The sequence below is a fragment of the Bacillus rossius genome, chromosome 7 (assembly GCF_032445375.1).
Source record: "Bacillus rossius redtenbacheri isolate Brsri chromosome 7, Brsri_v3, whole genome shotgun sequence".
Lineage (NCBI taxonomy): Eukaryota > Metazoa > Arthropoda > Insecta > Phasmatodea > Bacillidae > Bacillus > Bacillus rossius.
The window spans coordinates 71,142,235-71,162,106 of NC_086335.1; the positions used below are offsets into that span (position 1 = coordinate 71,142,235).

General features: G+C 46.0%; 1 protein-coding gene across 1 annotated transcript in view; it reads right to left on the reverse strand.

The window, feature by feature from the left end:
* LOC134534347 (BAI1-associated protein 3) overlaps positions 1 to 19,872 on the reverse strand; it is a 136,934-nt gene that overhangs the window by 17,612 nt on the left and 99,450 nt on the right. Inside the window, exons 11-23 of the mRNA XM_063372758.1 lie at positions 15,915 to 16,121; positions 14,818 to 14,942; positions 12,849 to 12,956; positions 11,630 to 11,764; positions 9,186 to 9,237; positions 6,299 to 6,456; positions 5,209 to 5,317; positions 4,493 to 4,600; positions 3,247 to 3,321; positions 2,199 to 2,300; positions 1,393 to 1,608; positions 919 to 1,134; positions 530 to 635 (exon numbers count right to left, since the gene is read on the reverse strand). Of these exons, the coding sequence (XP_063228828.1) occupies positions 530 to 635; positions 919 to 1,134; positions 1,393 to 1,608; positions 2,199 to 2,300; positions 3,247 to 3,321; positions 4,493 to 4,600; positions 5,209 to 5,317; positions 6,299 to 6,456; positions 9,186 to 9,237; positions 11,630 to 11,764; positions 12,849 to 12,956; positions 14,818 to 14,942; positions 15,915 to 16,121 (1,717 nt within the window). The remainder of the gene's footprint in view (positions 1 to 529; positions 636 to 918; positions 1,135 to 1,392; positions 1,609 to 2,198; positions 2,301 to 3,246; positions 3,322 to 4,492; positions 4,601 to 5,208; positions 5,318 to 6,298; positions 6,457 to 9,185; positions 9,238 to 11,629; positions 11,765 to 12,848; positions 12,957 to 14,817; positions 14,943 to 15,914; positions 16,122 to 19,872) is intronic.

Genomic DNA, 19,872 nt, shown 5'->3' on the forward strand with positions numbered 1-19,872 from the left:
TATTGTTTTTTTTTCCTGTTGCAAATCATATCTAATATTCATGAAGATGGAAACACCAGGAACACTACATGGTTCAGAGCATTAATATTTTACAAAATTAAAATTAAACTCTTCAGTGCAGGTACAGTGGCTAGTTCGGAATTTTATTTCCAAAATGCCTACAAAACAATTATTTGTGTGAAAAAATGTCTACCATATATGTTCCTTGAGTAATTTTAGATATTAATTTTTTAGATAAAAACAAATATACAATGGCAACAATTATATTAGCTTCAACAAGCTAACACAAAATACTAAGTGAGCTGAAACACAAGACAACCTGGGATGTAAAATAATTATGTGACTAATGAATTTTGGAATGAGACAGTTTCAATTTTAAAGCTAATTATTTTTTTCGGCATAAGTCTCTGGAAAAAATGAAATTTGGCAACAGAGATAGTAAACTGCAATCCAAGTTCTGCTAGTTTGTGTGTATCGTGCTACAGTTTCTCCATAAATTTTGGTACGTGATAAATTAGTAGTCACCCACCTGATTTTAACGACTCAAGCGATAGTCCTTTCTGTTCAGCGTGGAAGAACTCCACTAGTATAGTCAGAGCTTCATACAGTCTCTCGTAGAACGTAGCAAATTTGTCCTGGAAGCAATATGAAACTATTTTTTTTTTTACTTAAAACTCATTAAAGTTTGTAAAAAAAAAAAAAGAGTTAACAGCTAAGTACTTCACAATGAAGGTTTCAGGTTTCAGAACATGTATGACGAAATACTTAAGTTTACAAGGTAACACTAAAATAAATTAACTTCATGCAGTGAAATAACCCACAGCAGAGTACTTTGAGCAGAAAATTCATTCCGAGAACATAAATGTAATAGTATTTTAAAATGCAAGGTAATGGGTGGAATGGGGCGCACGCGCTCACCCCGGCGCTGCCGTCCATCTGCTGGCCCAGCTCCAGCAGCACGGCCTCCCACACGCCCGCCAGCAGGCGCTGGAAGTTGCGCGGCAGCAGCGCGGCGTTGAGCGCCACCAGGTGGCCGTCCAGGTAGTCCAGCAGCGCGCCGATGGCCTCGGGCGCCGGCAGCGACTCGGGCGACCACGCCAGGTGGAACATGGCCTTCTTCAGCGCCGGCCTCATCTGCGGCGAGCAGTGCTTACAACACTACTTGCTGTCGCGCACGGCCCTCCACCTTTACTCTGTTGCCGTGGAGAGGAGAGCGGAGCGTGACTAGTGGAGAGTAGAGTGTGGAGCATGGAGCGTAGAGTGTGGAGCATGGAGAGTAGAGCATGGATCGTGGAGAGTAGAACAGTAAGCGTGGAGAGTAGAACAGGGAGCGTGGAGAGTAGAACAGGGAGCATGGAGAGTAGAGCATGGAGAGCGGAGCACAGCACGCACCTTGGCGATGACGCGGCTGATGACCTGCACGATGCGGGCCTCCAGCTGCGCGGTGGCGTCCTCCAGCAGGCCGTACAGGGCCTGGCGCCACTGCCGGGGGTTGTCTCCGTCCACACAGCCCTCCACCGCCTCCAGCACGGCCTCCACGTGCAGCTCCGCGCCCAGCACGGCCAGCGTGCGCCGCACGTACTCCAGGTCGTTCACCGTCACGCACATCTGCCGGCACGCGCGCTCTCTCTCTCTCTTTCTCTCTCCCTCCCTCTCTGCAACCGCAGGACTGCTGCCTGCATTCACAGAGTCAGCGCACTGGTGATCCTTGAGTCCGTCGTTACTCACACACACACCACACACAAGGACATGGCGACAAGACAATTACACCAGCCAACTTCAACACTAACAAGCTGGGATATGACTAACTGTCACAGTATCTGATCCTTGATTATCGGCACAAGCTGGTCGCTGCTTTCATTTACTTTAAAAAAAAAAAAAAAAAAAAAAGAATGTGCTTTTACTTAGTAAATATCATTTTAAGTTTTTAATAATAAACTAACCAAATATTTATGAAATTAATTTTATATTTTAATAATATATGAGTTAATTGAAGTGAATTTTGCTGCATTTCGGTGTTATGAGGTGTTACTGACTTCCGTTTCTGTGTTTGGCGTTGTGTTCACTTTTATTTCGGCGTTCAGTGGCGCACTGAGTTAATTTCGGCGTTAGTTTGGTTTCATTTCTGTTCACCAAACAATTCAGCTCCTGTGCACGACTGACGGAGCAGGAGCAGCGCTGGGAACCCACGGCCTCACCTCGTCGCTGATGTGGAAGGAGGCCGTCTCCTCGTAGTAGCCGCTCTGCTCCAGCTGGCAGTGGATCAGGTCAGAGTAGTACACCGCCGACAGGCAGATGATCTGCACACACGTGAAGCCACACTCCTACAGCACGCACCCTCTGCTCAGCAAACAAGCCGGCGTCTCAGCTTCACCCAGAACTCACATTAAACCTGGAGCGTACACAGAATTTATTTCACGAAGGGAGGGGGGGGGACAGAAACACTTTTACCGCTGTTTCCTTTCAAATTGTTTCTCTTTTTTCGTAGGAATGAAAGATTTTTTTAGAATTTCGGAGTTAAACATAAATGCTTGATTAAATACTTGTTACATTTTGAACTGTGCTTCTAATAAAAAAAAGGGGGTCTGTTATCTAATCGGCGATTGCTTCCCGAAGTTTACAACACCAGCTCTTCGATAGTCGTGTTCAAGGCAGACTCAGAAGGTAAGGGGGGGCACGGGGGCACACTCCCTCCACCCCCACCCCCTAGTAGGGTAAAATATGCACTGATAATACGACTTCTGAAGTAATAAACAGGTATTTATTATACTAGGTCCAGACTTCCGGAGTCCCGCCCGGAAGTGGATCCTGGGTCGTGTTCGTATCTGTATCTGCTGCCCTACTGGGCTCCCTCCCCGTAGCAGCCGAGTGGGGTGGCGCTGTGATGAAATGTAGAACTCACTTTCGAAACGACCCACATACCAATAAGGTCCGGCCATTCTAATTTATGTCACTCCGGGTGTCTGGCGGGGAGGTGCCTCGCTGCAGGCCCGTGACAAGAAGTTACTCCCATATTCAAAAAAATAAATAAAAAAGAAAAATAAACGGAAAAGTGTTTCACACACAAGTTTGACGCTCGAAATGCACAGCCCGAACACACAAATACTAACCTAGCCGTATGCACATGGCCCTATTGCAAGCAATAATTTAAAGAAAATATTGATTGACTGATATTTTCACCAAGCCAGCAGGTACAAGTTTTACAAAAGCGCACAACTAAATATTTCGGAAAACATTTCTACTTACTTCGATTATCTTGATGACCAAGTTGTACGACCCGACCAGGTCTGGCCAAGCCAGCTGACGCCAGAACTCCTTCACCTGGAAGAATAGCGACGGAGGTAAGTTACATGGTGAAAATACTACAAGGTTATAAATGCACTTCACAAACTTCATGATCTCTTCTTATAATAACACTATCTACGATAGTGAGTACACTTTTGAAGGTAATTTTTGGCAGGTAAACATTATGTACAATATTGCATTGAAAAATAATTTTTCTGTAATAGGTATCGTCATTTATTTTAAGTGAGAGGAAAAGGGGTTTATGGATATGTCCACTCAATTACTGATTAAAATATGCTATAAAGTTTACATGGAATTAAAAAGCCACAATTTACCAAGGCCCCAAAGTCATGTAACTGCACTAATAAAAAAAGTGCTACAGTCAACGTAACATTGTTTACAAATAGAAAAGAAGATATGAGTCCCGGCCTGCAAGAGAGAAATGTAAGCTGGTCCTGTACTCTATAGAGTTTGAGTTACTAGTCGTGAGTTTTCTGCTGCGTGGAGATGTGAATGTGCTCCTCCGAGAGATCTGGGAGAATCCTTGCTTCCCCGTGCCGAGTGTGGCGGTCAGAGCTCTGAGGGGGCGGTATGGGAGAGTACTAACAGCCTGCTGTCACCGCCCCTCACCCCCCCGCCCACACTCCCGCCAGCGACTTGCGTGGATGAGTGTTCGCGGGTGCCTCTAACCACACACACCACGTACTAGCGCAAGAGTGGATGGCAATCAGTGCCTCGCTGCCGTGTTATACACGGACAAGAATTGCAATAAAACAAAAATAAATAACAAAAAAAACATATCACCGAAATTCTAGTTGATACACCACATAGCATTGAAATGCAAGTTATATCATGGAATTAAGTAGCATTTGAAAAAATCTTAACACGCAGGGAAGCCTAAGATGTACATCAAGTTCTGTCCCTGCCCGAACACGCCCGAATATTCACCTTCGGCCAACCTCGGGTTTATTTATATATATTTATATTTCTGTGTTTATTTTAATGTAGCTATACTAACCTAACAAACCGTCCGTAGTGTTTTAGTGTTTTAATGTAGCCAACCTAACCGACCACTTTTAATATTTGAATTCATTTTTCCCTGCGCAAAAATAGAACAAATCGCGAGGTTGGCCGGAGGTGAATTGTTCGGGCGTGTCCGGGCAGGGGACGGAGCCTGATGGACGTCTCAGGCTTCTCGAGCACGCACCTGGAAGAAGCACGAGGTGGCGTCCATGGCGGACGTGCTGTGCTTCACGATGAGGTCGCCCGTGCACGTCCGGTTCAGCTCCACGGCCTTGCGTATCCTGTGCATGGCCTGCAGCACACGACACAGCACGGTGCAGCCTGCGAGGTGCCCGACAAGAGAACGCTCCTCCTCCTCTACCTGCTGCAGCTATTGCATCGATATGACGTACAAGCTCATTTTTCCCTAATCAGACCCACGACAGAACAAACACTCATGAACTTCATTATATGCTTCTTTCTCTAGTTCACGAGTCCAACCTTGTTTGGTCTGAATGCGATAACAAATAAAGCGAACCGAAAAATGCCACTGTTATGTACTTAGGTTAAGATATTTGTATGACAAGGTAGGCATTATCTGGGTTAAGATAGTTGTGTTGTCTGGTTGGTATTATGTATGTGACAGTTGAACTGTAGCCATGTTTGTGAAAGGAACTTACAATGTTGAGAGTTAGGACTTTAATAAATAAAGACATGTGCAGAACATAATTGTTACTAACTAGTGGAATTAAAAATACAGCATTATGGCTGTAGTTATGTTTCTTTTTACAATTGTGTCAAAAAGAAGGCACAAATAAACTATTTGCATTCCGTAAAGTTGAATGAAATTCTCACTTGTATGTATTAACGAAGCGAGCGGATGGAAGCAGAACTAAACTCGCTGTGGACGGACGCACTCACCTTCAGCTTGGCCACGTCCAGCCACTTCTCGACCGCGGGTTCGAACCACTGGTAGAAGCCGTTAATCGACAGTCCTTTCTGCTCGTTGGGCGACAGGTATTGCTGGAAGCTGCAAGCACGACGCAGCGTGAGACTGATAGCGCTTCTAGGTCTTCCACTGGGTGGGTGTTTCACCAATAGTAGGACAAGTTATTAGGCTCTCACCTCATGAATACATCAAAACTCCACCAGGCAACTGATCCCGCTAGGGCAGTAGGACAGTGATTAAAATGCCTATCACCAAAAAAGCCAACGGGAGAGGGGCCTTTTTTACAATTAGTGGAGGGAAAACAGTTAAGTGCCGTAGCCACAATAATATTTTAGAGGTTTTACAACATACAGTGTGACACCCACCTCATCCTGTTATAAATTTCAACTGGTGACTTAGTTTTAAAAAACTTACACACAATACTTTCCCAGTCTTAAATATATACATATATAAACTATATCAACAATCATATATTTAACTATCTATTTTATATTTTTGGTATTTTTTTAAACTTTGGGGGGGGGGGGGGTCTGGGCACCCCTGCCCTCCTGGCTTCTGGCCAGCGATTCTGATAAAAGAAAAGCACGGCTGAAATATTTCATGTGTACAATATTTTCAAAAATTCATTTAACATTGTAGCATTAGATAATAGCAAGCTGCATTTTTATTTCAAAAAGTTTAACTAGTAAAAACTTTTAGACATATGTTGCAGATGTGCTTTCAGTTATTAATTGAGCAATGCAATGTCCTACATCGAGCATCCACATGAAAAGTACATACTAGGTAACTATGCATTTAAAAATAAAGCTATTTAATCTAAACTGCAATAAGCATATGAAAAATCAAAACAGCATGAAATGAACAACATCTGGTAAGTTTACTCCTATAAAGCATTTTTTTTATTTTAAAAAAGAGCTAATACTCTAGTGCAACAGCTAATTAATCCAAGCAAAAACACACAAGTCCAATGTTAAAAGAGGCTGAGAGATAAGAACAGAAACGGTCAACAATAATAACTGTACATGTACAAACAATAGAAGTAAATAATCAGCTAATACTAACGCAACAAATTCCTGAATAGCAATGTAGAGCTCAAAAATGGAAGTAGATATTTGGGAACCTTGGAGCTGGGCCGCTTCGTCGGCGCGTGATTGGTCCGCCTGGGACACTTGCATGCTGAGGCAGAGCGCCGAGACGTGCGGCGCGAACTGAGAGTGCACCTGCCAACACGTCACACAGGTCAGTGGCGCGGCCAGAACCGCCTGCTGGGGAGGGTCTCCCCTCGTTCGTGGCCGCACAGCCGACACAGCGGTGCGCTCGACGGCTCGGTGTGAGCGGAGTGGCTAACTGGTCGCACGTGTTCCGACCAAGTTTCAAGTCAAAAAGTCGGTTTACGGACGATAATTTCACGTGATAACGTCATAAGGAAACACTGATAAAAAATCGCACACTTTTTAATTTTCAAATATTATTTACAGTTTTTTGCAAATTTAATTTAAATAATTTGTTTAAATATAATCACGAGCATTTAGTTAAAAAGCCCGTTTAAACCTGTTTGATGTTCTAGAAGATTTTCTCGCACGGCGGTTGGCCGGTTCTTGCACGCTCGGCTCAGGCGGAACGTGACAATGAGTCATGCTTTTTCGTGCGTGCAGCCGGCGTTCATCGATTTATAAGACGTTATCACGTCAAAAAGCAAATGACCGGTTGTTGTGGTACACAGAACTGTACTTGCATTAAATTCTATAGGTTTCATTTGAAGACTTTAAACTAGCATCAAATAATTTTTATAATTATATTAAATATTATGAAAAATTTTACACAAATTAAAAAAAAAACAGTGGCCCTATATATTGTAAAAATAAATTCCTCACTTGAAACAACATTAGCTGGTGGTATCATTGACAAGGCATAAGGAAGATGGAATTATGACATCTGTGTGAGCTTACAAAACAAAATGAAGCCACCTAACCCTAAGGTCAGAATTATAGTGATTATTTAATTTTATATCAAAGTTTTACCATAGTTCGCCTAGCCACTATTAAAATTATGGTTGAAGTTATTTATTTTTTCTTAGTTTCTCAGTCATATTAGCAAGTAGATAAATAAAATAAAATAATAATATAACTTTTATTTATCTGGCATAAAACTTTACGCAACTGCCAATATGATCAAACCATTTAACAAAAAAATTTTGAGAATACAACTTTTTCTGCATATTAAATGTGCTTAAACAGTCGCAATGGATGTGTGGCAGGTTTTATCATGAGATGACATAATCACACCTACTAAACCTGTTGTCGCTGCACAAATTGTTTCCAAAAAATTAATCTGGCGATACAATATCATAAATGTACTACAGACTGGGTAAATAAAAAAAATTATGTTATAAAATACTGATTTTTAAATACAGAAGGAATTACTACTAACTTACAAAATACATTCTACGTAAAGTTTAAAAATACTGCATTGAGTAAAACTGTTATGCCATGACCATTTTAACTTTGATGTGCACTAAAATGTTTTAAGAAACCATGCATAAAATATTCGGCAGAGAAAAACAGTTTATGGCATGCTAAGCATTTTGCCTCTAATGTAAAAAAAAAATAACTCTTCTAAACTAGCATACACGTTAACAAGTGGTCCCAACACTACTCGCTCGGCTGGCGTTGCGGCTGACACAGCCGGCCTCGGGCAGTCCTCCGCCGCCGCACCTACATCGCTAGGAAGCCATGCTGCAATCAGCCTGCGTCAAGGACGGTGCACGGATGCATTGCTCGGCCAGCTATAGTGCGTTCACGTCCACATGAACACTCTCGCTGCGTCACGTGGGTGCTTCGAGTCTCAGGGACGGCAAAAGTGTTCATCTACCAGTGAACAGACTATGCGCTGCACTACTGAGGCGCGTCTACATCGCTATAGACCAATACCTCTATCTTATCCAGCTGTCTGGCCACTTCGTCCGCCAGCTGGAAACAACACAAGACACCTTAGAGCGCTGGTCAGCCCTCGGTGGCTCGCCATGTCGCACCACTCGTCACCTCTATGGTGCACCTCCTCCAGCCACTCACTGCCACTCACCACGACAAATGCCTCTCACAGCCACAGAGGCTACTCACTACACATAACCGGCCACTGTTCACCACCAGAAGACATAGCATTATAGTGTTCTGACACATCAGGCATTATCCTGAGAAGAGATAGCATTCAGAAACTCACGAACACGAAAAAAAAAAAAATTACCACTCATATCACACACCACCATAAAGGCATCACATAGTGCATCTTGCCGAGGTGATAGGGTTACGAATTATTTTGAACCCAGGGGTCAGAGCTGCCACAAATGGGAAAACTGTGGCGGACTTAAGTGGTGACCGGTGGTTTCCTAGACGTTCTCGAGGTTTTCCTCAGTTTCCGCATCCCGTTACTCTGTCGCGGGTCCAGAATACAGCCCCACCTCATCAGGAGGCGGCGTGACGATGCCTGTGTGCTCCGTCTGTGGGAGACATCCACCTGGGATCAGTTATGACTAGCTGTCGTGATGTTGCTTTGATGTGGTGCAGCCCTGGAGTCGCAACAAGTTGCACAAGTGGATATAGTCTGTGAGCATTCCTACTAATATAAAAGCTTTGAAAAGAACATTTACAGATCAGTACTTTCTCAAGTGAGTTGAAGTGAAAATTCGTATGGAAGTACCATATTAATATTCTCAAAAATTCCACTCTCAAACTTTTTTAATGCATGCATATAAATCTCTGGTCCCGTTAGAATGGTCTGCAGTTCTCTGCCTAGCAGAAGGCTGTACGAGGTTGTACGAAGGTAGCGCTGTACAGTCTGTGGAGTCTGCACTGGAGCAAGGACACATCACACACTTCACTGAGCTCTGAAACATGGCGTATCATTAAGCTCACGTTAAACTTATTTACTGCATTTGTTCCATGTTACTCACCAATTTCTCCAACTGCTTGTAAACAACATTGAAGTAAGGTACATCGTTTGTCCTGAAATACACAGTTTTTTTGAGGCAGTTAAAAAAGCACTGAAAATAAAACAAACAAACAATATTTTTAATCTATGTGTGTACTTGCAACGTAAGTATAAAAGAGTAATAATCAAATTTTAAGGAACACTTGGTTAGTAATTTACTAAACATATTCATGAATGTGACCTTTCTATACATATCACAGTATTCAGTATGCATTTTTGTGAAAACCTATGATGTACTAAATTTTGGTAATTTTAACTTGAAGTTATAAACTGTTAATGAAACACCAAAATTTTGCAAATAATGTTTGCATCTATAAAGTTTTAAAATGACCCATTACAAAGACTTCCATATTTCTACAGTGAGTTACTACAATTCTGTAATTGTAATTTTATATTTATCTTGTAAAGCCTTAGAGACTAAATTTGCATCACCAAAACACTAGGTACCCAGTTACTTGAACTGTTTTGGATAGCAGAATATAAAGACCACCACATGTTACTGTTAAGCTGATGCTACACGAGGATGGATGACGTGGCGGGGGAACGTGAACCCAGGAACCTCTCTGCAGGGTCGTGAAGTCGCCCCTGTGCAGCGAGACCCGGTGTTTGCCTCGATCCTCCCGGGGGACGGACAGGCCTGTGCGAAGCTTCCACTAAGAGCAAATCATTCAATATTTGCTTTTGATTATATTTGAAGCTTCGGTTGTGATGCAAAGCTTCGCGTCCGATGTGAAGCTACGCGTGTGTTGCGAAGCTTTAAAAGATGGAAGCCTAAGTTTGGCTCGATCTCTATATATATATGTTAGAATATTAATTTTTACTTCTTCAAGTATTTTTAAAAAACGAAGTGTAATTGTAATACAGCCTTGCTGAGAACAATATTGGCAATTTGATTTGACTTCCCGAATAATTTAATAATTTGATATATGCTTCACGTCCAAGGAACTAGAATTCATTTGCACAGGCCTAGCATTGCACACTTAACAGCAGAGATGTGTGGGCTCTCAAGGTATCCCACGCGGCTGGTATCAGCCATCAAGGACACGTCACAAAACACAGAAAGAAACATCTGACAGCATGATTTATTACTCAGCGTTCACGACTCTCGTACAGTTCTTTAGTTAACAGGTAAAAGGCCTAGCGACGTTCACCCTTGTGACGACTTCCTTCATGCATTGACTTCGAACACCCCTAACTAAAACAGCTTACTGGCAGAGACAGGCCCCTGAGATACTTAAGAAAATTACTTAAATTATTTAAATACGGAAACTGAATTAATTAGTCAGTGATGGCAAAGGATGAACACATGAGGCTTTTTTCATCTGGTGATGATGACGAATTGGGCCAGATACTGGACGATGCATGACGCCTGACCTCCCCCCCCACCCCCTCCCGTGATAACCGTTACACGTGTTTTGAAATTCTTGCCACTTACATAATACATAATAAATTCAGGAAAGTTAATACATGTGCTAACACATAAAAATAATCCTTAATAAAAAAATAGTACTAACAATAAAAATTTTCAAAAATTTTTCGATTCAGGAACCCTCTGCTTTATTCGGAAATGTTGGGTTATGGCCTTTTTGCAAAACCATTTACTACAAATAAAAGCAATGGGGCATATTTTGGACGTGGAAAGAAAAAAACACAGGAGTCAGAAACAAAAAAAAATATATAATATTATTTTAGGTTATATAAGGGCTCGTGGCACTGATTCTGAACACCGTCGCTCATTCCCTCTCCCAGGCCGATGGAGCGTGATTCACATGCACGCGTGGCACCCACTATGTTCGTCACGATAAAGCGCCCCACACACTAGCAGATATACTCACAGAGCATGCTCGCCGACTTAGCTCGCCGAGCATATCCGCCAGTGTATGGGCTGGTCCGGCCTCTGTCAGACCGAGCATGCTCGGCTCGCCGTCGGATGGCAGTTCCCTCCGAGCCGAGCCCCTGACCGAGCATATCCGCCAGTGATTGGCAGGTCCCAACATGCTCGCCCCGAGCCCACAGCGAGTGCGCTGTCTGTTGTCGCATCATCATGTCTTTTAATGACAATAAAGTTTTTTTGGGAGGAGTTCATAAATTTATATCGCACTCGTCGACCAGTGTGGTATATAAGGAGTAAGTGTTTTAGTATTTTGTGCAGTTTGATAAGGCTCTATAAATTTTATTTACCAGCCCTAACTGCATTATACTGATGTACATTTATAAATGTAATATCTAATCACGTTGCATTCCGTGTTCACAGAGGATGCGATGCATATGAAGGAAACACTCGAGTTCAAGTAAGAATGATTACTTCTGCTGGTATAATATTTAAACATCACTTTGTGTTAGATCTCCCCCCAGTGTAGGAGCGACTGCAACGGGGGAGGATCGATGCCGGCGCGGAACACTCACGTCTCGAACAGCGAGTGGTAGTTCTCGTAGCCGCGCTGCAGGTCCACGAGCAGCAGCGTGATGCTGTGTATCAGTGCCTGCACCACGTCCGCCTCGCTGCGCGCCGGCTGCTGCGAGGCCTGGGTCTCCTCGTACCTGCGGCCACACCGAGCAGCCAGCGGCTCGGCACAACTGTCTCGCAGCACGCTCGGACTGGTGAGGCTGTGCTTGGATCTCATACCACCAGCTGCGATCACTGCGCTCAGGGCTTTATGAACGCATTATGCGACAGTGGCTCTACCTAGCAGCGAACTTTGGAAGTGTGATGGGTAAAGAGGAGGAGTAGGAAAGAGGGGGGTGGTCCCAAGAAGGGACGGTGTGGAAGTTCCAAGTGGGGGGGGGGGGGGGACAGTGGCAACTGCTTCTGAACACTCCCTCTCAAGGGGTGGGGAAGAGAAAATGAGGACAAGATTATCCTCTTGATGTAGAGTACTGGATCGTCTTGATTTGGGGATAGGTAAAAATCTTGTACCCTCCCGCACCCTCTGATGATGTTACGTGCGGCCATACGCGGTCACTCTGTCGTGATTAGGGAGCGAGGTTGCGCGGTGGTATATCATGCTGAGCTCGCAGTCTGAAGGACTGAAGTTTTGTAGTGGTTTCCCGAAACTACTCAACGGTGGGGTGGATGTTTCCTTATTCTTTACAGTAGGTCAAGGCAGGTTGTTTCTTCAATTTCACACAAGAAAATTTTAAGGTTATTACCATGAAATATGTCCCAACATTGGCAATTTTTTATGACTGTTTTTGGATTTGTTACTATAAAATAGGTAAAAATACAAATAATTTTGGTGATTTAAACTTTTAAGAAACAGTATTTAACAGTTAAAACCACTGCCCCCCCCCCCCCCCTGAAATTACGAAGCCCCACACTGAAGGGGCCCGCTAGTGCTTTAAAAATCGTGAACGTAAAAAGGGCTTGATAAATGTAAACTTCATTACTATGTTTTATGGAAAATTTTCTATACATTTCAAAGTTTGCTGCTTATTTTAAAATATGGGCTGTGTTCATCATACGAGCACCCTGTCCAGAGATGACTTGTGTCTGTTAAACCCCACGCCCAAAACTCTTGGGCCGTGTGCGCCCCCCCCCCCCCCCCCCAAGAGAATCCTACAGATATGCACCCCTGGTTAAAACACTTGAACCCTGGTGTCAGCCGCCAGTAGGCATGCACGTTACCATTCTAGGGTCCCTTTCTTGATGGCCACCACGATCTCCCCTCGGATCTCCTTGTTGAAGGGGCAGCACTTCCAGAACGCCTTCATGTTGGCGAGCAGGCCCAGGCACCTGCGGGGACACAAGCTGCTTCACACGTGGACAGTGAACACGTGAACAGTGAACAGTGGAGCAGCTACGGGAGGGGCGTGGGGAAACTTTCATTTACCAGGGATGTAAGTAAGATGAGACCAAATCACAAACTATTCTCACAATTGAATCCTGCAGTTATTTTTAATCAGCAATATAAATAACCAATAATAATAAAATGACATTTTTTAGGTCCATTACTTAAAGTATATTATAGATTAATTATAAAAATTGTGAAGCTAAATGTGTCTTGGAGAGGTTAGGGTTGACACCTTATCCAAGCCCGCCCTCTTCCCCGGGGCTGAATCCAGTTTGAGCTCCGCAACCCTGGAAGGACAGTGCTCACACTATCACACTATTCCACACACGAAGGCCCAAATCTCAGCGCAAGGGAGCCCAAGGTTTAACAACTGACACAACAGAGCTGATCACCCGTACCCACAGGGCAATGACCAGGCGTGCGGGCTTTCCACTGACGGCTTGTCTCTATTCAGCTCCAAGAAGATTTGCATCTACACATCAAAGAAAAATACAAACTCCTTAACATGTATGAGATCTCAGTTGAAGCCGTCGTCGGTGCTCCCGATGAGAGCACAGGCCGTTATGTGTCCTCAACACCTGAATTAGGGCCAGTGCTACGAACACGCCCGCGCGTGCAACATAGTGTAGGGAAGAGCAGTGCCTCGAACGGCGTGACGTAAGTCACGGCCGGCTGTGTGTACGAAGCGCCCGGCCGGGTGTGGCAATGCGCAAAAGGGGATACAGTGCATATGCAAATTAAATTACAAACATTAATTAAAACTTTTGACATATAAAATATTTCTTAATAATTAATTAATGTAATTGTAAACTCTCACAAAACTGGCCGGCATCATCTTCCCGCGCTCCATAGCTTCCCGCGGATTTTCCTCCCCTCCCTGGCCGGGTTGCCAGGGAGAGTCGTGAGTAGCCTTCCAGCACTCACCAGGGCCGGCAGCCCCGCGCACGTGGAGCCTCCACTTTTCGCGCCAGAATCAGCATGTAGCTTCAATAGGTCATATTTCCAAATCCGTTTTCATCAGCTCCACGGCCGGCCCTAAATCGGCCGTATGAAGTGTCGTACGGTCCGTCAGTAAATATGTGTGACTCGACTACGAGTCGTTTTAGTGTTCTACGTAAGTTTTAGTGTTAGTTTTCGCCATCAGCCATGTGTAAACGTTAATTTCAGTGTTTTGTCTAATTCCTTAATCAGTGACTGGTGAACTATCTTTGTAACTCACAGTCCGGGCTACCACTTCCTAACAACTAAATTCGCTACGTGTCTTAATCGTCGTCACCGTCACTCTCAGGATAGCCTGCATCCCTCGGTGTGGTAGTCTTCCGGAACTCCGCCAGACGCTAATCAGTACCGCCAATCGAGGGCCGTGTGAGCGGAGATGAGAAGGTAGACGATGATACGGCCAGTCACATGAAGATGTACTGTACAAGGTGAAGTACTGTATCGTGTGAGGCAGTAATAAAACCAGTTACGTTTACGTGTGTTTGTCAATAGTTACGGCGTCCTGGGTGGCCAAAACAGCCCGGGGGGCCCTTTGTAGACGCGTCCCTGCCTGCAGCCACGAGGCAAAGAACCCCGCCCTCGAGACCAAACTCTAGTTAACGTAATTTAATTAAAGTAATTTCAGGACAGGCAGCGGGGGCGGCGTCACAGTAAAGAATGTTTTCAACTAAGTTGAGGGGCAATATATTTCTGAATTTGTCCTCAGGCATCAAATGAAACGTGCATTCCTTTCGGATGTGCCGTTGGCTGAAGTATTGATGCACTTAGTGTGGCGCGAGGCAGGGAGCGTGGAGACCTGCCCACCTGAGGATGTGCTCCAGCCGGCACATGGACTCCTGCACCTGCGGCAGGAACAGCTGGCGGTGCTTGCGCACCAGGTGCAGCGAGTACTCCACGAACACGTTGAACGACTCCGCCAAGCACTCCTCCTGCAGGCCACACAACCAACTATTGATTGTATCCGCGGATATGTTCAAGGTGTGGCATGTTTTGAAAGATGAGCTCCCAGGTAGTACTGCAGCAAACAAGTAGCGTGGTCTGGTTCCACGCCATTAGAAACACATCGGTAAAACAGGACCTACCAATTTTAACATCAAGCTCATTCTTTTTTACTTTCGTACTATCTAGTAAACTGATTATGTAAATTTCTGTGGTGTTATAATTGTCAAAAATCAACTCCCATCTGAACTGCAAATCAGTTGTAATTGCTTTAACAGAGTTATTGAAATAAATCTGATTTTGTCAGTAGTTTTCACTGATTTATCAGTGAATTTTCCACTTGTTCTGTAGAGAGTTTCGCAACCCAACAACTGAATGCCAGTGAAGTCCATTCTTTTGTCAGCGAGTATAATTTCACTATCCATCCGGAGTTTCTGTGAGCAGCGTTTCACTGACCGAGTCGTCACTTAACTTAGGTACTCACACCGAGAGAGTGATCTACGTGGAGTTTACTGTTTATAGACAAATTAATCTGAAAAAAACTTTTCTGGAACATATTCTGAATTTTTATAAATACTTAGCCAAAGTTAAATTTAAAAATAAAAATGTGTACTTATGTATGTTCATTAGAAGTCATACTTCTTTTTTTGTTTTAAGATACTCAACTTTTTTGAAAATTAACGAAACAAAAATTAAATAAATACACGTTATTGAATATTTCAAAAACAAACATTTGTATAAATTTAATTATTTCAGTGAGTAAAATAATCGAAATGAGTTATAATAGTCATGAAAATCAATAAATATGATGTATGTTTATATTAATTGATTATTTTTTAAGTATTTGTTAAATAATAAGGTAATCATTTATAATTTATGAAGAAAAAGCAACTGTACTCAGATGAAACTAGGCTAACTGATATTCGCAATAAGGACAGAGCGGGGACGCGAGCGGCACGCGCCTCCTCCTTGGACGTGGCGTCGGCGCTCCAGCGCTGGTCCAGCTCCTGCAGCAGGCGCAGCAGCAGGCGCGAGTCCAGGCAGTGCTCCAGCGCCTTCCTGGAGAACACGACCCAGCGCACGGCCGCCAGCTGCAGCTCCGTCACGTCGCCCTGGATGGCGTGCTGGTGCAGGATGGTGAGCGCCACGTGCGGCAGCTCGCCGCTCCACTCCCAGGGCGCGCCCTGCGGCAGTCCGCGACACTGTGGTATCCACCACTCCTGGGGGCGGCTAGGCCTGTTCCAAGTTGTGATGGTTCTATTGTTAGGTGTGGGTCCCCCCCCAATTCGAGGGCACACCACTGTCTACTGTGCCGATCTTTTTAGTTGGACGAAGCGCCGTTAAGTGGCACATGTAGCACGGAGCCCGCCTAGTCCTGGCTGCATGTGTGTCGGCGAGGCGGGACTCTGGTGCTGCCAGAAGGTACCAGCAGTCTTCTCGCCACGCCCAGTAGTGGTGACCGCAACAATACATGGCGGAGAAATATACAAGTCCCTTTAAGTGCTTTCAAGAATCTGCACTGAGAACAACATGCCTTTGAGCCATTTTAACTCTTCTAAAAATACAGTTTAAAAACATAATCCGGATACAAAACTACTGATCGGGCCCTCAGCGAACTCTTCAATGCGAGTGCATGACTTTATGTAAGCTTTTGGACATACGCCATTGCTAAGCACATGCATGTCTGCTTAATTTGGGTTTTTGTTTTTTGGGTTTTTTGTAGTTTTCTTCTACAGACATACATGTGCTTAGCAATGGCGTATGTCCAAAAGCTTACATCAAGTTTTTCCTGAAGCTCCGCGCACCTCGTGTGCGTGGCCGGGTGACATTGCCAAACTTACTGGTCGCAGAATTAACCAACTTATGTAGCACATTTTCTAAGCCATTACAATGTTTAAGAACATTAACAATAACATTGCGTCTTTGAAATATATCTGAAACATTGTGCGCTGTAGGGTAAATTATGAAAAAGCTGATAAAATTTGATAACCAACTTTACAATTGAATTTTATCAAGTAAAATTGTTCCTTCAATGAATCTGTAATAAAACAAAATATTTGTTTGAATAAAGAATTATGTGCGCTTTGTTTGGCACTGTCTAGACAAATATACGTTAGTCAAACAACACTTTTTTTTGTCAATGTAGGTGTTCATTCCATCAAGTTGGTAATTGTAGCCCTGCATAGGCCCATGCTAAAGTTTCCTGTCATCAGTAAGACATTGTGACTACGTAGTAATCTAGACTAGGTTCTGCCGGAGTGCGTTTGAATTCAAACAGGCAGGTCGTCTGGCTGCAAGTGCGAGAGCCGAAATGTAAACTGCCGATGTTTGCACTGCAGTCGGTGGAGGTCACGCGAGGGCGCTTGACCCGCTCTTCCGCCGAGGACTAATTCAACACAATCAAGTTTAGCGGCGGGGGGAAGGGCATGAATAAGCCTCCCTTGGTCGGAAACTGCAGGGTGGCCAGCTCTCTAGGTGGGGGGGGGGGGGGGAAGGGGGTAGTTCAAAGGGCGAAGCGGGCCCCAGAAAGGCCCGGCCCTGCCAATTAACTGCTGCGGTCAACGAGGCCAAATCCTCAGTAGATTACAGTCCTGCGCGCTCAGCGGTGTTTTCCGCGGACACGAGAGCTAGGGGGTGCCCCGGCATTCAGCAGTGCCCTCGGGAGGGTGGGGGAGGGGCGGGGGGCTTGTGGCGGTGCTTACCGCGTCCCCCCCCCCCCCCGGGTTCCCCGCAGTCACCGCCATCACAAGCACATGCGGAGCCCCGGGTCTAAATATAGCTTTCTAAAGGTATTGTCAATATACTCAGGAGAAACTGCCGTTCAGATTGGTCAGACACGTAGTACTCAGTTAGTCACATTTAATTTAAATTTACATGAACTTATATAAAAATTAAATGCATAAGAAATATTGTAACAACCAATAAAATAACTTAAATGCAATTTACGTTTACAACAGTAAATGTACATAAAAGCCAAGATTCCAAAAAAAATAATTGTGGTTTGACTCACACTAGAAGTGCCTGGCCTCAGTGTCCTGGGGGTGTACGTCAGAGTTGCCCCGGTCCTCTCTGGTGGACAGCAGTAGCTCCGGGCGGACAGTAGTGACGGTACAGTAGCAGACACACTCACCGACAGCTTGGCCAGCTCGTAGTCCACGAAGATGGCGTGCAAGCGCTGCTGCTGCCGCACCTCCGACCAGTTGTCCTCCTCGGAGTTGCCCCGGTCCTCTCTGGTGGACAGCAGTAGCTCCGGGCGGACAGTAGTGACGGTACAGTAGCAGACACACTCACCGACAGCTTGGCCAGCTCGTAGTCCACGAAGATGGCGTGCAAGCGCTGCTGCTGCCGCACCTCCGACCAGTTGTCCTCCTCGGAGTTGCCCCGGTCCTCTCTGGTAGACAGCAGTAGCTCCGGGCGGACAGTAGTGACGGTACAGTAGCAGACACACTCACCGACAGCTTGGCCAGCTCGTAGTCCACGAAGATGGCGTGGAGGCGCTGCTGCTGCCGCACCTCCGACCAGTTGAACTCCTCGGAGTTGCCCCGGTCCTCCCTGGTGGACAGCAGTAGCTCCGGGCGGACAGTAGTGACGGTACAGTAGCAGACACACTCACCGACAGCTTGGCCAGCTCGTAGTCCACGAAGATGGCGTGCAAGCGCTGCTGCTGCCGCACCTCCGACCAGTTGTCCTCCTCGGAGTTGCCCCGGTCCTCTCTGGTGGACAGCAGTAGCTCCGGGCGGACAGTAGTGACGGTACAGTAGCAGACACACTCACCGACAGCTTGGCCAGCTCGTAGTCCACGAAGATGGCGTGCAAGCGCTGCTGCTGCCGCACCTCCGACCAGTTGTCCTCCTCGGAGTTGCCCCGGTCCTCTCTGGTGGACAGCAGTAGCTCCGGGCGGACAGTAGTGACGGTACAGTAGCAGACACACTCACCGACAGCTTGGCCAGCTCGTAGTCCACGAAGATGGCGTGGAGGCGCTGCTGCTGCCGCACCTCCGACCAGTTGAACTCCTCGGAGTTGCCCCGGTCCTCCCTGGTGGACAGCAGTAGCTCCGGGCGGACAGTAGTGACGGTACAGTAGCAGACACACTCACCGACAGCTTGGCCAGCTCGTAGTCCACGGAGATGGCGTGGAGGCGCTGCTGCTGCCGCACCTCCGACCAGTTGTCCTCCTCGGAGTTGCCCCGGTCCTCTCTGGTGGACAGCAGTAGCTCCGGGCGGACAGTAGTGACGGTACAGTAGCAGACACACTCACCGACAGCTTGGCCAGCTCGTAGTCCACGAAGATGGCGTGCAAGCGCTGCTGCTGCCGCACCTCCGACCAGTTGTCCTCCTCGGAGTTGCCCCGGTCCTCTCTGGTGGACAGCAGTAGCTCCGGGCGGACAGTAGTGACGGTACAGTAGCAGACACACTCACCGACAGCTTGGCCAGCTCGTAGTCCACGAAGATGGCGTGCAAGCGCTGCTGCTGCCGCACCTCCGACCAGTTGTCCTCCTCGGAGTTGCCCCGGTCCTCTCTGGTGGACAGCAGTAGCTCCGGGCGGACAGTAGTGACGGTACAGTAGCAGACACACTCACCGACAGCTTGGCCAGCTTGTAGTCCACGAAGATGGCGTGGAGGCGCTGCTGCTGCCGCACCTCCGACCAATTGTCCTCCTCGGAGTTGCCCCGGTCCTCTCTGGTGGACAGCAGTAGCTCCGGGCGGACAGTAGTGACGGTACAGTAGCAGACACACTCACCGACAGCTTGGCCAGCTCGTAGTCCACGAAGATGGCGTGGAGGCGCTGCTGCTGCCGCACCTCCGACCAGTTGTCCTCCTCGGAGTTGCCCCGGTCCTCTCTGGTGGACAGCAGTAGCTCCGGGCGGACAGTAGTGACGGTACAGTAGCAGACACACTCACCGACAGTTTGGCCAGCTCG